Source organism: Schistocerca piceifrons, chromosome 2 (assembly GCF_021461385.2).
Source record: "Schistocerca piceifrons isolate TAMUIC-IGC-003096 chromosome 2, iqSchPice1.1, whole genome shotgun sequence".
NCBI classification, from domain to species: domain Eukaryota; kingdom Metazoa; phylum Arthropoda; class Insecta; order Orthoptera; family Acrididae; genus Schistocerca; species Schistocerca piceifrons.
This window is the reverse complement of record NC_060139.1, coordinates 941,860,328-941,878,281: the sequence shown is the minus strand read 5'-3', so window position 1 is coordinate 941,878,281 and position 17,954 is coordinate 941,860,328. Positions and strand designations below refer to the sequence as shown.

At 45.1% G+C, this 17,954-nt stretch overlaps 1 protein-coding gene across 1 annotated transcript in view; it reads left to right on the top strand.

Moving 5' to 3' along the window:
• The first annotated feature begins 12,589 nt into the window (after positions 1-12,589).
• LOC124777510 (flocculation protein FLO11-like) overlaps positions 12,590-17,954 on the top strand; it is a 503,784-nt gene continuing 498,419 nt past the window's right edge. Inside the window, exon 1 of the mRNA XM_047252957.1 lies at positions 12,590-12,731. Within this exon, the coding sequence (XP_047108913.1) occupies positions 12,690-12,731 (42 nt within the window). The 5' untranslated portion in view covers positions 12,590-12,689. The remainder of the gene's footprint in view (positions 12,732-17,954) is intronic.

Genomic DNA, 17,954 nt, shown 5'->3' with positions numbered 1-17,954 from the left:
AACAACTTTTTCGTATTAATATGTAATTTAACCATCACTCGGTTTAATACAGTGGTTACACAGAGTTGTCTAACGGTTACATAATAGATACGTTACAATTTTGGACTGTTACTGGCCGCCATTCATCGGATGTCCTAGGTACATAATCACTTTGCGTTGTTACATCATTTTTATTACGACGCCGCTGTTGCTCTCCCATTCATCCTGCAATGGACTTTTTACGTCCTTTGGATTCCTTTCGACACGAACTTTCCTATGACTTGCATTTTCTACAACTCCGAGCATATTTGCAAGTCACATGAGACCAAATCTTTGATTATTTTGTAATTTTCCATTTAATGCAGATTTTGTCTTATATTATGGCAAATACTTTTAGTGTGCTGTTTAAGACTTTCCCGACGTAATAACTGTATCATCGATTCACGGGCGTCCACAACGTTATCTGACGCGACGACCGTGAAGCGATAAAGCAGTATTTTTACTGTCTCACTTTTCCGACTTAGAAAGTATTTGTACCTGATCTGCTGCCTGTGTCTACATAATATGCCTTCAGCTGATTGTAGCCCTTGAAAACGGACCAATTAAAACGGAAAGTAGAGTACCTCAACCTTAGTTTCTACGATTTACCTCTTACTATCCGTAATGCCCAAATAATGGTATAATCCCCCATTATAACATGGTTTTTAGAATAGTTTCAGAAAATTAGTATAAATAGGAGAATACTGGTGATTTTTTGTAGTATCCAACCACTTAATATTTATAGAGAAAAGCAGCAAACGGTGGGCGGACTAAATTTTCTTTTATTTGCCCGTTTAATTTATAATTTTGATGCTACATATCTTGAAACTGAGTCAAAATTTTTCGATATTTGTTCGATTTCTAGGTTTACTGCAGAAAATAACAGGAATAAAAGACCGAAAATGGGTTATTTACGAAACTGGTTATTTCGAGCGGTTTTAATTGTCAGCGATTCCGTCATCCCTATTGACCACTGACTAGTGTTGGGATTTGAAGTCGAGTGCTAGAGGTGTGAGCAAACGTTACAGCGGCTGTACTGTTCGGTATAGGCAATGCAGCGCCTGCAGTATCTTATTTCCTCACCGAATATGAAATTATTAACGTACCGTGACTCTAAGTGAAATGCAGATCAGAATGTGTAAATAGGAAGATATTTGGTAAAGTTGTTTACAGTATTTTACAAACAAAGATATTATTAGCCATTTGAAAAGTTTAACTTGTGACATTATGGTCGAACATTTATTTAAGCATTTGTTAGCACTTTGTGGCTTTGTCTGCTAAATTGTTTTCGTTTATTACAAGTCGCTGGCATCCCTGAACATTAAATTGGACTTCTCATTCGGTAGTTAGAGAGCCTTAGCCTACTCAGTAGTAACTTTTGTTACAGCCTCACACTGAGAGAGACGAACTCCACGACCTACGAGCTACTTCTGCTTAGGGACATCGGTAGACGATACCTGGTGGACATTTACAACGTTTATGTTCTGTGTTGATATGACAGTTCAAAGCCATATTCCCACGCACCACTCACACTCTGCACTCTCAGTACTAATTTGGACACGTTCGCGTAATCTGTGGTAATAAAGAGGATGGAATACTGCAAGATGCTAGGACACTGATTGCATCGAACACTGATTTTTGTTGCAAAGGATAATCAGTCCCCAAACAGTTAGCTCCTACAACCACAATAGCATGACATTTCGTATTACTTCCGCCGTAAGGCGCTCAGGTGTAACATCTTTTAGCGAAGTGTATTGTACTTGACTGCTAAAACTGACCTGGATGAAGTATACAACAGTAAAAGCGGGAACATTCTAGTATACATGGGACCGCAAACAAGCCGTTTACAAAACACATGCGAAAGTGTCACAGTGACATCGGTACGAAGTTTGCCAAAAATGTGCAAATGTCTGTGAATGTCTAAGGGACCAAAGTGCTGAGGTCATAGGTCCGTAGACTTACACACTACTTACACTACACTACTGGCCATTAAAATTGCTACACCAAGAAGAAATGCAGATGATAAACGGGTATTCATTGAACAAATACACTCCTGGAAATTGAAAAAAACACCGTGAATTCATTGTCCCAGGAAGGGGAAACTTTATTGACACATTCCTGGGGTCAGATACATCACATGATCACACTGACAGAACCACAGGCACATAGACACAGGCAACAGAGCATGCACAATGTCGGCACTAGTACAGTGTATATCCACCTTTCGCAGCAATGCAGGCTGCTATTCTCCCATGGAGACGATCGTAGAGATGCTGGATGTAGTCCTGTGGAACGGCTTGCCATGCCATTTCCACCTGGCGCCTCAGTTGGACCAGCGTTCGTGCTGGACGTGCAGACCGCGTGAGACGACGCTTCATCCAGTCCCAAACATGCTCAATGGGGGACAGATCCGGAGATCTTGCTGGCCAGGGTAGTTGACTTACACCTTCTAGAGCACGTTGGGTGGCACGGGATACATGCGGACGTGCATTGTCCTGTTGGAACAGCAAGTTCCCTTGCCGGTCTAGGAATGGTAGAACGATGGGTTCGATGACGGTTTGGATGTACCGTGCACTATTCAGTGTCCCCTCGACGATCACCAGTGGTGTACGGCCAGTGTAGGAGATCGCTCCCCACACCATGATGCCGAGTGTTGGCCCTGTGTGCCTCGGTCGTATGCAGTCCTGATTGTGGCGCTCACCTGCACGGCGCCAAACACGCATACGACCATCATTGGCACCAAGGCAGAAGCGACTCTCATCGCTGAAGACGACACGTCTCCATTCGTCCCTCCATTCACGCCTGTCGCGACACCACTGGAGGCGGGCTGCACGATGTTGGGGCGTGAGCGGAAGACGGCCTAACGGTGTGTGGGACCGTAGCCCAGCTTCATGGAGACGGTTGCGAATGGTCCTCGCCGATACCCCAGGAGCAACAGTGTCCCTAATTTGCTGGGAAGTGGCGGTGCGGTCCCCTACGGCACTGCGTAGGATCCTACGGTCTTGGCGTGCATCCGTGCGTCGCTGCGGTCCGGTCCCAGGTCGACGGGCACGTGCACCTTCCGCCGACCACTGGCGACAACATCGATGTACTGTGGAGACCTCACGCCCCACGTGTTGAGCAATTCGGCGGTACGTCCACCCGGCCTCCCGCATGCCCACTATACGCCCTCGCTCAAAGTCCGTCAACTGCACATACGGTTCACGTCCACGCTGTCGCGGCATGCTACCAGTGTTAAAGACTGCGATGGAGCTCCGTATGCCACGGCAAACTGGCTGACACTGACGGCGGCGGTGCACAAATGCTGCGCAGCTAGCGCCATTCGACGGCCAACACCGCGGTTCCTGGTGTGTCCGCTGTGCCGTGCGTGTGATCATTGCTTGTACAGCCCTTTCGCAGTGTCCGGAGCAAGTATGGTGGGTCTGACACACCGGTGTCAATGTGTTCTTTTTTCCATTTCCAGGAGTGTATATTGTTCTGGAACTGACGTGTGATTACGTTTTCCCGCAGTTTGGGTGCATAGGTCCTGAGAAATCAATACCCGGAACAACCACCTCTGGCCGTAATAACGGCCTTGATACGCCTGGGCATTGAGTCAAACAGAGCTTGGATGGCTTTTACAGGTACAGCTGCCGATGCAGCTTCAACGCGATACGGCACTACATCAAGAGTAGTGACTGGCCTATTGTGACGAGCCAGTTGCTCGGCCACAATTGACCAGACGTTTTCAGTTGGTCCGAGATCTGGAGAATGTGTGGTCAGGGCAGCAGTCGAACATTTTCTGTACCCAGAAAGGCCCGTACAGGACCTGCAACATGCGGTCGGGCATTATCCTGCTGAAACGTAGGGTTTCGCAGGGCTCGAATGAAGGGTAGAGCCACGGGTCGTAATACATCTGAAATGTAACGTCCACTGTTCAACGTGCCATTAATGCGAACAAGAGGTGACCGAGACGTGTAAACAATGGCACCCCATACCATCACGCCGCGTGATACGCCGGTATGGCGATGACGAATACACGCATCCAATGTGCGTTCACTGCGACGTCACCAAACACGGATGCGACTATCATGATGCTGTAAACAGAACGTGGATTCATCCAAAAAAAATGAAGTTTTGCCATTCGTGCACCCAGGTCCGTCGTTGAGTACACCATCGCAGGCGCTCCTGTCTGTGATGCAGCGTCAAGGGTAACCGCAGCCATGGTCTCCGAGCTGATAGTCCGTGCTGTTGCAAACGTCGTCGAACTGTTCGTGCAGATGGTTGTTGTCTTGCAAGCGTCCCCAACTGTTGACTCAGGAATCGAGACGTGGCTGCACGATCCGTTACAGCCATGCGGATAAGATGCCTGTCATCTCGACTGCTAGTGATACGAGGCCATTGGGATCCAGCACGGCGTTCCGTATTACCCTCATGAACGTACCGATTCCATATTCTGCTAACAGTCATCGGATCTCGGCCAACGCGAGCTGCAATGTCGCGATACGATAAACCGCGATCGCGATAGGCTACAATCCGCCCTTTATTACAGTCGGGTACGTGATGGTACGCATTTCTCCTCCTTACACGAGGCATCACAACAACGTTTCACCAGGCAACGCCGGTCAACTGCTGTTTGTGTATGAGAAATCGGTTGGAAACGTTCCTTATGTCGGCACGTTGTAGGTGTCGCCACCGGTGCCAACCTTGTGTGACTGCTCTGAAAAGCTAATAATTTGCATATCACAGCATCTTCTTCCTGTCGGTTATATTTCTCGTGTGTAGCACCTCATCTTCGTTGCGTAGCAATTTTGATGGCCAGTAGTGTAATTTATGCTAAGAACACATACACACCCATGCCCGAGGGAGGACTCGAACCTGCGGCGGGAGGGGCCGCCCAATCCGTGACATAGCGCCGCAAACCCCGCGGCCACTCCGCTCTGCATAATGCATTGTGGTTAGTATAAATGTGTTCCAAAAGTAAACTCTTCGATCGAATCCACCTCTAATTGGGATCAAATTTTTCCCAAGGCCTCTCATAGGAAAAAATATCGGACGACACAGATGGGAGCCGCTAATAAGTCGCGGGGACCCGAGGGCTTTCCTTTGGAGTTCTACCCGGAGATAAGTTGTCGGGGCCCAGTCGGCTATCTCTGGAGTTCTACGAGGCGATACAAATAGGAGAGACTCGTATGTTGCCGGGACTCGATGGCTTCCCTCTCGAGATGTACCGGGCGATGCAGACGGGAGCTGCTCAGGGACGCTAAGACCCGCCTGTGGAGGTTTATCGGCTGTTACACATGGTAGCCTCGCTCTAGAGTTCTACAAGGCATTTGCTGGCGTCAGCCTTGACGGACATCTGTTGCGTTTTACTGTGTCCCATGGTGGAGCTCCCTGGGGCCTTCCTTGAAAACTGCCTGTACCCATTCATAAACGACGAGGCAGATCATGATCTGCGATTTTCGCCTGTTAACCATACTCAACAGTGACATGAAGATTTTCACTCGACATCTGGCGGCACATCTAAAGCGGACGCTTCATTATGTCGCTTCACAACACCACACATCGTTAAGAGGCTATCATAACATCTGCACTGTACTTTATCGGAATCGGGACATGATTGCGCCCACCAAATGCTTCGGGTCTTGAACTCCCTCGACTTAGCTTTTACAGATTGACCACACGTTCACCTGTTCGTGACGGTGGTACTACGACGTATGGCGTACCCGCATATCATCGTAGACATAATGATGCATCTTCGTCGTGGCGTCTAACGCCGGTGATCATGATGTAGCGCTCGGTGAGACAGGGCTGTCCTCTCTCAGCGACATGAAACGTCTTCACTTTGGAACCGCTGTTCTGTGGCCTCTGACAACGCCTGATGGGGATGACACTGCCTATGCTGACTATCTGGTACTCCTTTGGTGGCGGCGAGGATGTCCGCGAGCATAGGTATGGGTGACGACCCCGGCGTGGCAACGTCCAAAAATCGCATGTTCTGCTTATAGGTACGGTGGGTGTATCAATCTCACCCCCCTTATGAGTAAGTGGCACGATCCGTTGCTTGGGCACTGACTTCACAGTTGACCTGCCGCACCCGACAGTTCTCAACAGCAGGCGTCTATTAAACCAGATCAGAGAAGTGCACAATCTTGGGACTCTTACAACGGACCCGATATTCAAACGTCTACTTGGCGTCGCGCAGTCAGTGTGTTGCACAGACGCTTCCGATCCTGCTATCTCTAGCCCGCCGCATGCTGGCGGCTTTGGGATCCTTTGTCATTATAGGCATGCCGTTTAAGATCCTCTATTAGTCCCTCCTCCTCCAGAGGGACATAGGAGATTTGAGCCTTTTTCATGTTCAGGACAGAGCGAAGGCCTTATTTTTTAAGTTCCCACATGAAGATGTGGCGACGTTGTGTGATATGTCTTACAAGTCGCCTGCTGGAGGCCATAGTACCGATCTCTCCCTCTCCCCTGGCGCTGTTGTTGGACATCGCAGCGCCTTTCTTCTACAATGTCCAATTCTTCCTTCAACTAGGATACATCTGTACAGCAGTATTGCCCACACGGCTGACATCGACGAGGGCGATATACACCAACCTGCAACTGAGTGGGGCATTGCGAAGCATCGAACGTGAGTGAACAGAAATGTCCCCATGTAGAGCGACGTGTTGTGTGGCAGGTGGTGGACGCCGCCACACTTGATACAGATGTTCAGTCCGCTTGGTACATAACGGTTAATGGGAAGCAGGTGTGCCAATCTCGCCTACATCAAATTCACATCGTGGACTCTCCATCGAGTGTTATCTGTGGAGTGATGGATGCGAATGACCATCGCCTTGTCTGTGGACTGGCGAAGGGTGTTTGGCATTTGGTGCACCAGGTACTGGTCTTCCTCACACGTCTGACTCTCGACCGGATAACTGCACAAACGCTCCTCTTTCCTGATGAGACTATTTTCCGGGAACAAACACGAATTGTATGGCATGCAGACTCCGTCACGCCTTACACTGTACGTTTGGTGACGATGAGAAGACAACCCTCGATATCTGGAGATACTTAAACAAACGTAATTCCTAGTACCAGCAACATTTCTCAAATTTTCTCGCCGGCCGATGTGGCCGAACGCTTCTAGGCGCTACAGTCTGGAACCGCGCGACCGTTACGGTCGCATGTTCGAGTCCTGCTTCGGGCATGGATGTGTGTGATGTCCTTAGGTTAGTTAGGTTTAAGTAGTTCTAAGTTCTAGGGGACTGATGATCTCAGAAGTTAAGCCCCATAGTGCCCAGAGCCATTTTTGTTTCTCTAGAGCGCTCTCGATACTCCAACTCGCAGCTGGATTATCCAAGACAGGAGAAGTTTCCTTGATGCAATTTGCTCATCTTGGATCCTATGCCGTCCACCCTTCTCAGTTCTGAGGGGCAAAATGGGACTTCGTGGCCAGGCATATATATGGTTCTGGGTCGGAAGCAGAGAACTTGTTTTCGATTTACTGCTATATTCTGCAGCTGTCTTTTGTTTCATTTGTATAAAAAAAATTGTTGGTAGCGAAAGGTACCAGGTTCGCGTCCATCTACGTCCAAGGTTCTTTGTTATACTTTTTGTGTTCTAAAAGATTCTGGGTTCTTCTTAATAGTTTAATAGAAGTATTACCTACGGTAGTCAATGTGTCGCATTATAAATAATTATTTGCTGCAATTCTTATTACAAAGTCCAATGACTGCAAGGTTTCTCCACAGACCAGGAATATCAAGGTAAGTGCCAATCTGTGTCAAAAGATAAACTCAAGTTACACACTGGAAATTTTTGCTATTATGAAACTTTGGTGCAAAATATATATACCTATATCTTGCTTACAATAACCGTCCCATGTTTTTATCTTGTACGTAACTATATTTTTCAATGATGGTGAGCAGATAAGAAAAAATCTCGTCTTCCATTAAAATGAAATTGCGAAACTAATTTTTGTCTTAAAATGATGAAGTACGTTACTGCAGAGTGATCGTAGCCAATGCAGCATCGGGAATATGGAGATTATAGATCAGGTGACTGAGATTAGATATTGTACTTCATCTATATCCAATCTCAAACACAAAATGGCATGAAGATCCAATTGAGTTAACAAATAACTTCTAGTTGTACGTGTGTTCGATCGTTGTACAGCATCATTCGTTGTTGAAGCCGTCGAAGAGTCCCGAATCTTTTTCCTTCGACAATGGCTGACAATATTAGCGCACCTGTTTTACGCGCGTCTGTTTTCGTAAAAACCCTGATTTACCCGCCAGATGCCGCAGAATGAAACCGGAGAGCGCTGAGGTCGCAAATCACGATGAGGAACACGTAATTTTCCGTGAGATGTAGCAGGTTGTTTCAGAACGTGCAGCGGACGCTACGCTTGGAGTGTTTCGTTTGAGGACGTCATATTCAATGATAAAAATTGCACCAAATATGAAATTTAATCTCACACAATATGCCGGTTCTAAGATTTGTTTTTGAGCTGAAAACGATGTCCCTCTCCACGATCCTCACAACGAGGCGAAAATCTGACATGCTAGATTCTTCATTTCAAGGTCCTCCGAGTAGTGGAAAGTGGAATTCCAGGCTGTGAGACGTCACCAGCTCCTCGTCCACGTACATTTTAATGTCCCTTGAGAAGACGGCTCAAAGCAGCCGGCACGAGGACCGTGGATTCGAACGTTAGGCGTTGAGCGTGCCTAGTATCTGACGCCATAGCTTGGAAAAAGCACGCAGTGGTCTTTTAGAACGCTTAGAGCAATATCTAGCACGTCAGATATTCTGAACGTGCGTTTGAACGTCAGCCACTGACAGGGAAGAACGCCACCTACTCCACAGAATGCCAGCTCTTCTTCACTACAGGTCAACGTGAAGCCATACTGGCTTTCAGTTACAGCCGTTTCGTATATAAGCCATTTTTAAGCACCAGAAAATTGAGGACCCCTCGAAAGCCCTTTGTCAGTTGTGCGGAAACGTCGAGTTAGTGGTTAAAGAATTATTTTAACTTGTGTTTTGTGGGAGTTTGCTATTTCGAGGCAACGGCACCTTGATGATCCATCTAAAACAACTGTTCTTGGTTCAGTTTGTTGTAATTAAATGTTAGTTAATAACATAAGTTAGTAACATACCTAGGATTAAATGTTTCAGGAAATGATAAGAAGCAAAATATGGTCGGTACTGAACCATGGGCGGAGTAGTGTAATGAATAGACACAGAATTGTAAGGTAACAGGTGATGTGTTGCTGGTTCGTGTCTCACCGGAACGAAGAATCTTTTTTTACTAACCTTCCTGTTTTCAAATATGCTCTGATACTTACTTGTTAGTTTAACAGAATTTTAAGTAAATATAACTGTCCACTTTCTGAGGAGTGAGTTTGTTCGATTGGCTTGATCTACAAGACAGCTTGTACTACTTGCACTAAGATGTTTAGCACTTTCTGGTTCCAAGTTTCGTATTTCACATATTATAAAGATTCTGCTACTGGCCGCGTGCGGTAGCCGCGCTGTCTGATGCGTCTTGTCACAATTCGCGCGGCTCCCGCGGCGGAGGTTTGAGTCCTCTCTCGGGCATAGGTATATGTATCGTCGTTAGTGTAAGTTAGTTTAAGTTAGATTAAATAGTGTCTAAGCTTAGGGACCGATGATCTCAGCAGTTTTGTCCCACAAGACCTTACCACAATTTCCAAAATTTTTTTCTGCTTCTGTGTAGGTACATTGATGAAGTACACTACTGACCATTAAAATTGCTACACCAAGAAGAAATGCAGATGATAAACTGGTAGTCATTGGACAAATATATTATACTAGAACTGACATGTGATTACATTTTCACGCAATTTCGGTGCATAGATCCTGAGAAATCAGTACCCGGAACAACCTCCTCTGGCCATAATAACGACCTTGATACGCCTGAGCATTGAGTCAAACAGAGATTGCATGGCTTTTAGAGGTACAGCTGCCCATGCAGCTTCAACACGATACCACAGGTCATCAAGAGTAGTGACTGGTGTATTGTGACGAGCCAGTTGCTCGGCCACCATTGACCAGACGTTTTCAATTGGTGAGAGATCTGGAGAATGTGCTGGCCAGGGCAGCAGTCGAACATTTTCTGTATCCAGAAAGGCCCGTACAGGACCTGCAACATGCGGTCGTGCATTATCCTGCTGAAGTGTAGGGTTTCGCAGGGATAGAATGAAGGGTAGAGCCACAGGTCGAAACACATCTGAAATGTAACGTCCACTGTTCAAAGTGCCGCCAATGCGAACAAGAGGTGACCGAGACGTTAACCAATGGCTCCCCATACCATCACGGCGGGTGATACGCCAGTATGGCGATGACGAATACACGCTTCCAGTGTCTTGCAAACGTCCCCATCTGTTGACTCAGGGATCGAGACTTGGCTGCACGATCCGTTACAGCCATGCGGATAAGATACCTGTCATCTCGACTGCTAGTGATACGTGGCCGTTGGGATTCAGCACGGCGTTCCGTATTACCTTCCTGAACCCACCGATTCCATATTCTGCTAACAGTCATTGGATCTCGACCAACGCGAGCAGCAATGTCGCGATGGGCTACAATGCGACCTTTATTAAAGTCGGAAACGTGATGGAACGCATTTCTCCTCCTTACACGAGGGATCACAACAACGTTTCACCAGGCAACGCCGGTCAACTGCTGTTTGTGTATGAGAAATCGGTTGGAAACTTCCCTCATGTCAGCACGTTGTAGGTGTTGCCACTGGCGCCAACCTTGTGTGATTGCTCTGAAAAGCTAATCATTTGCATATCACAGCATCTTCTTCCTGTCGGTTAAATTTCGCGTCTGTAGCACGTCAACTTCGTGGTGGAGCAATTTTAATGGCCAGTAGTATATGAATGATCTTAGGGGTTTACTAAAAAATGAGGATGATGAAAAAGTTTTTATCTGATGCTGAGAACTATTGTACATTTGTCCGGAACTATTTGCAATGGGCCTTTTATAAGCCCCTATTGACTGGACATGGTACATTCCTTTTTGTCTTACATTGAAAAGACAAAGGCAACCTCCTAATACTTTGCTGGACCTAGTTTTGTCCGGCTTGGTGCAGCAACTCTACGTGAGATGGACTCAACAGGTCATTGGAAGTCTTCTGCAGAAATATTGAGCTGTACTGTTTGTATAGCCGTCCAAAACTGCAAAGGTGTTGCCGACGCTGGATTTGATGCACGAACATGCCTCCCGATTATCCTCCACAGAACTTCGATAGGATTCATGTCGAGTGACCTGGGTGGGCTAATCATTATCTAGAATTGTCTACAACGTTCTTCAAACCAATCGCATAGAACTGTGGTCCCGTGACATGTAGCATTGTCGTCCTTAACATTAAGTCCATGGATGATTGCAAATAGTCTCCCAGTAACTGAAAATAACCAATTCAAGCCAATGATCGGTCGAGTTGCACCAGAGTATCCGAACCCTACCATCAGCTCTCACCAACTGAAATCGGAACTAATCTGAACAGGATACGGTCTTCCACGTCTAGGGTCCAACTGATGTGGTCATGAGTCCAGGAGAGGCGCTGCAGGTGATTTCTTGCTGTTAACAAAGACACTCGCGTCGTTCCTCTGCTGCCATAGGCCACGAATTCCAAATTCCGCCGCAGTGTCCTAATGGATACGTTCGTCGTACGCACCACATTGATTTCTGCTGTTATTTCTTGAAGAGCCGCCTGCGTGTTAGCACTGACAACTCTACGCAAACGCCACTGGTCTCGGTCGTAAAGCGAAGGCCGTCGGCCAATGCGTTGTCCATGGTGAGAAATAGTGTGTGATATTTGGTATTCTCGGCACATTCTTCACACTGTGAATCTCGGAACATTGAATTCCCTAATGATTTCCAAAATGGAATATCCCATACTTCTAGCTGTAACTATCATTCCGCGTTCAAAGTTTGTTAATGGATGTCGACAAGTGCTCCGTTCGAAGAGAGCACTTGTGGATTCACGACATCCAGAAACATATGGCCCCAGTACGACGGTATCGATTATTTTTTATAGCTGAATATGAGACCTGAAGATGGAATAATGAACTGCCGAAACTGGTGGCGAAAACAAAATAAAATAGCTTCTCAATTGCACGGCTGTTGGGCGAATTTTATTCTTAAATAAAAAGTTCCTCTCGGCTCACTGTAAGGAATCCTGATTACGATGATAATGATGATGGTGGTGGTGGTGGCGCAGAAGTAACTCGTCGGCCGCTCAAGACGCATTTGGACGTCCATAACACTGTAGGACAACGCAATCGGCGCGGGTATATACCTCCACAATATCTGGGGAACGGCGTGATGGGACGCGTATGCAGGTCCACAACAGCGAAATGGTTAAGGGTGGCTGGGGCTCCGAAACGCCGCGGAAAGGCCCGGCAGCGGCCGGCTGACAGGGCTGCAAGCTGGAGGCGACCTTGCGGCTGCGCCCCTCCCTGGCGCCGAGTGGCCGGTCCCGCTGCCGTGGCCAGCTGGTGGCTTGGGCCGGTGGTGGGCAGCGGCGCGGCGGCTGGCGCGCGGCCGGCGAGCGCTCGGCAGTCAGTGTGAGCCCGCCGCGGCCGTGCCATGCTCTGGTGCTGCTCCCCGTAGTGCGAGCAGGCGACGCGAGGCGAGGAGCACCAGCAGCGCCGGACAGCGCACGCCACGACGACATGAGGCCAACCCTCGTCGCAGCCGCTCTGCCTCTCCTGCTGGTGAGTCACCATCTCTCGTCTCCTTATACTCGACAGCGACGTCTCTGACGTTTCTCCACCACCAGCGACTAGCGCTGTCAAAATACCACCCTGCACCAAGCGGAGTCCGCCACCAATAATGCAGGGTAAACCTTTGTCCTAAATTTCTACGGACGTTATTTGATGGCCGCCACAGTATTAAAAAGTTTTAATGAAACAATACAGAGTATGCTGCAACAGTCACCTACTACCCGTATCCTATTACCACCAAGCGTTTCGGCAGTATAGTGCCATCATCAGGCACATTTGCTATTACTTTTATATTTGAATTAACATGTAGTGAGGTCCGTTTCCCTTGTTGCGCGTGCCAGTGAGGTTGTGTGTCGAAAGAGACACCTGTTCGGGAAGATTAATGTTCCGTAGTGTGTACATTACATAATAAGCACGTTTAGCCACTTTGCTAGTGCATTTGCTTAAGTTTTTGTTGGTAATTTCGTTGTCTGGCACACCGAGCGCAGTAACAGGTGCACTGCAGCTTAATATTTTCACAATCATTTGTTTACATCAATCCAAAGAGTCATAAAAACTAAGATAAACTAGTTTCTATTCCTTAAATAGAAGTATGCAGTGAAGATGAAACATTTAGATCTATTTATGTAATGATGAATAGTAGATGAGTAGCTGATAAAGACAATTTTTTTCAATGAAGTAGACATTCAGCATTGGAGAAGCTTTTGCGAAAGTCAATATTATTAGCTTCAACTTCATGTTTGACAAAGCCGTTCTTCCTGGCGAAAATTTAGATAATTTGATAAACGGCTATTATTTTCTGTTTTCTGCTGACTTGTGTCCACAGTCGTGCACTTTTAAAAATCATAGAATATATATATTCACCATGATTGAGGATTCGCCTTATTGTGTAATTTTCAAGCGATAGCTTACTATGAAATGTGTCAATGCATGTCATTCCTTTTAAAGAGGACACTATCCTCATGTCAAACGATGTTAACATATTCCTTGTGCATGCCACGGCAGAACTCTTCGTCATTTACGTGAAGTAAAGTGCCAAACGGCTATTATTTTCTGTTTTCTTCTTACTCGTGTCCAGAGTCCTGCACTATTTGAAAAATCACAGTATATATATATATATATATATTCACCATGATCGTGGATTTGTCAATGCATGTCGTTCCTTTTAAAGAGGACACTATCCTCATGTCAAACGATGTTAACATATTCCTTGTGTATGCCACGGCAGTACTCTTCGTCATTTACGTGAAGTAAAGTAGCACTGCATGTAATAATTGCTACCGAATCCACGCCATCTGCGCACGTAATTTCTACGGCGCGCCCACCAGGTGTTGGACATCACAGCTACGTCAACAACTACGTCAAAGTCATTTGTCAAAACTGCCAGCGGCCATACCATTATGCTGTCGGCCAGAATGACATAAACCGAGTGACGGAGAGGGGGGAAAACATTCAATCATAAATTTTTGGGCTACACGTAACCGAGATTGCTTTGAACATCAACTGGAAATACGAGTAACTCTTAACTAGTCACTTTTACTGACCTTCCCGCTAGGCGTTTCAAAGAGTAATGCTTTTGTCATCAAGAGGGCGTGAAAAATTCTTACTTACTAATTTTGTGAGCAACTTGTTATAGTATCATTTAAGTTTTTACGTATACCGTGCACCACATTCATGACAGCTAGACGCGACATGGAAGATGTCAGCAGACTTACAAACATGTCTATATCATCGTCATTTATCTAACTGGATTTCTTTACTCAAGTCATATCACAAAGTTTGATAAATATAACGCAGACCACAAACTGATACCGGTGGTTCTTCGTATTAACGGCTGTACCATGATTCAATCGGCCGTGGTGACACTGTGTCTTGCGATAACCGAAGTAGCGCGGAAAATTTTTAACTGTAAATAAGGACAGTTTAGGTTAGGCTTAACCTTCATTGCTTTTAATATTAATTGTCGATGAAAGTATCCGTAACGAGTCACATTTACTAATCTTTCCATTTGGCGATTCGGAAAGTGACAACTAAATCGTCAGTTGGATGTATTTAAAGAAATAAGTCAAGAAAATTTGTACGTACGACTTTTCTCGGCAGCCTGTGGTACAGACTGGGCACACTCCATAAAGGCAACAGTATGACCGTCTTGTATCGAAACTCTTTCGTTGCGTTTTCAGCCTTGGATCGCAAACGTACTTATCATAACCGGTCTCTACTTGTTTGTAAGTCATTATCAGATGGTGTGCTTAAAAGAAAGAAACTGGATAGTAAAATACTAGGAAACTCAATTTCAAATCAAACTAGCGTCAAGACCAACAAAATTACAAATCTAACTTCTTCAAGTTAGTTTGATTTGCAGTTTCGTTTTCTAGTATTTTGGTACCCTATTTTATCTTCCTATTTAAACACAGCAACTGATGGTAACTTACTAAGGGCTCTAAACCGGTTACACTGCTATCTGTGTGACAGTAAAAGAATGTGGTAGTTTAGTTTAGATTTTTTCCATGTCTCGTGGACCATATTCGAGGCATCTCGCTAAAATGTGCATCGTCTCATAAAGTTTACAAGTAAAACACAATTTCTCTGTTATATCATAGCTGCATTTATGTAACTACATTTTTTATAGTTCTTCACCTACAACAAAGATTGACAAATGTAACAACCGTGTACAGCAACCATCTATTCAGAAATCCATTTGTGAAGCAAGACGAGTTGCCAAGCTTGAAATCAGTGTCTTTTTAAAAATTTCATCGTCTACCAGCAGATTTAATTCACAAGAGATATGGTCTTTCAGTGCTTGTACAGAAAATATTCGTAGTGAGGTGCAAATACGACTCGGAAAGCAGCCTGTGACATCTGAAAGACAGGGTCATAGATCGTCCAGAACAGTCCTACGTAGAAACCACCTTTGACTTTCTACTTTAAATAAATACACCTGAAGGTTGAGACGCAATCCTTCGAAACACCTAGGGAGAAAGTTAGCTATTTTCAACTCAAAAGCACCTACTACAATGTGAAACATTTACGTAGGATCCTGAAGGTTGCAGAGTGTACCCAAAACGCTTTGTATCAATTCCACTGCGTTACAATATTTAAAAACTGCGTGAAGCAATAAGTATTACGCTAGTTTCAGGAAATTCTCATTCATTTATTTCAATGAATTCGAAAACAGTGACAGGCTGTATAACTTCAGTAGGCGATACTTTTCTTTTTTCGCTAGCATACCTGAGTTCAGTTGCATAATTCCGCACTTTAAGACTGATTAATAACAGACATCGTACCTCTCTATTGCCTCCTCCTCTGTGTAACACTTATCTGTAGCTCAAGGAAGACTTTTTCCATTCATGCATAGGTCGACCCTCCCTGTTCCATCCTTTTCAGCGATCCTAACGTATTGATCGCCCCAGAATTTTTCCTTTTTGTATATGATACGGAGATTTACGATTTTTCGTTCAAAGACATAATTCATTTAATTGTTTCTTTGAAATCACAAACATCACGTGCAGTGTTTACTTACAACGTACCATGAACTGCTTAAGGCGGGCTTACATTTAGTAATGCGTATTTATCGAAGAGAAACGTTTAGTATTCCTTTTTTTTTTTTTTTTTTTGCTTCTTTTTATTTTCGAACGTGCACTACTCGGGAGTATGACGTTACCAATGAATGAACATTCCAGATTTACATGACGGTTCTGTTTCAAGGCATTACTCTCACTTTGTGTCAGTATTGTCTACTGATGTACTACGTTTTGCTTTCAGTGTAATACCTGAACTATTAAGAATTGCACCTCGAATGCTGGCCACATCGTTTTAGTCAAATGGAAACTAAGAATTTTTAGATGTTGCACAACGTAAAAGAAACAGAAGACTATTTCTCAGAAGTGTACTGATCTTCTGGACTTAGTACTCAAACAGGCGGATATGGCGAAATTCACGTCTAGTGAATAACATCTTGACAAATGAGACGCGCAAAATCGCTCAGATATTATACGTGTCAGCAGCAGAATATACCACGACAACTGCCACACGTGTAACTGTTTAAGATTTCAGAGCAACTGGATGAGGCTTGCTCATGGCGCGACATGGACGAGCATACCAGAAAAGGAATATGCCCTTGAACTTGTTGCGTGGAAATGCTGATGTAACTCCAACAGTACAGCTAGTGTCAAATTACCAAATGTTTGGCAATAGTCTATTGTAGTCTACTAATTTATTAAACGGTCTTAACGATTTGCTGAGTTTATGTGTCAGTGCGTGTCGACGAAATTTTCATTAAATTTGTTTTCGAAATGGTCGTTTAAGTCTAAAAAAGTGAAGTGAATCTCAAAACCGTAGAATTTTACTCTGTCACTCATTGAAATGTTTCGTAGGAAAAGTGTCATCCTTTTTTAATTATAATTTAGGAAATGTTTTTGATAAGGAAGAATATAAACAGCGTAATTTAAACCTCAATCGTGTAAACTTTATTCTATGAGTTATCGTATCTTAACCGTTCGTGTATCGTGTAATCTAAGGTGGAATCTGGGGATCAGCCTGGCATTTGCCTAAGCGAGCGTGGGAAAATACCTAAAAACCACAGGCTGAAGGGCGATATCAGGCCGCTGTTATTAATCCGCTGCGCGTTTTGAATCTGCGTATGGCTCACCTCCCTGTCTCGAAAGCTAGGGCGTTGCGCCTTAGGCTATAGGAGCAGATCGGAAAAGACTTAAGAATTAGACCACTTAAAGGCGTGGTGAGTAGAGAATCGCGAGTTGGATAAAAAGGAAGCAGAGATGAGATTATTGAGGAGATTAAAGCGTTATACAAAAATCTGTGAAGTGAGGTACCTGCTTCTAATGAGGAAGCATCTCGATTGCAGAGATAGGCGGAAATACTATGTGAAGAGAACGAATTACTGAAGACTACAGGTGATGATCATGAACTGCAATCCGAAAGAAGAGTCACAGGTCGAGCAAGGAAAATGCGTACATAAAATTCTTAGAGATTAGAGATGTAGCAGACAGATGTAAGACAATGAGGACGACGACCTACAGTTTGCAGATTCCGTTCGAAAAACCAGGTACTCCGCAGAATGCTGGCTCTGAGCACTATGCGACTTAACTTCTGAGGTCATCAGTCGCCTAGAACTTAAAACTAATTAAACCTAACTAACCTAAGGACATCACACACATCCATGCCCGAGGCAGGATTCGAACCTGCGACCGCAGCGGT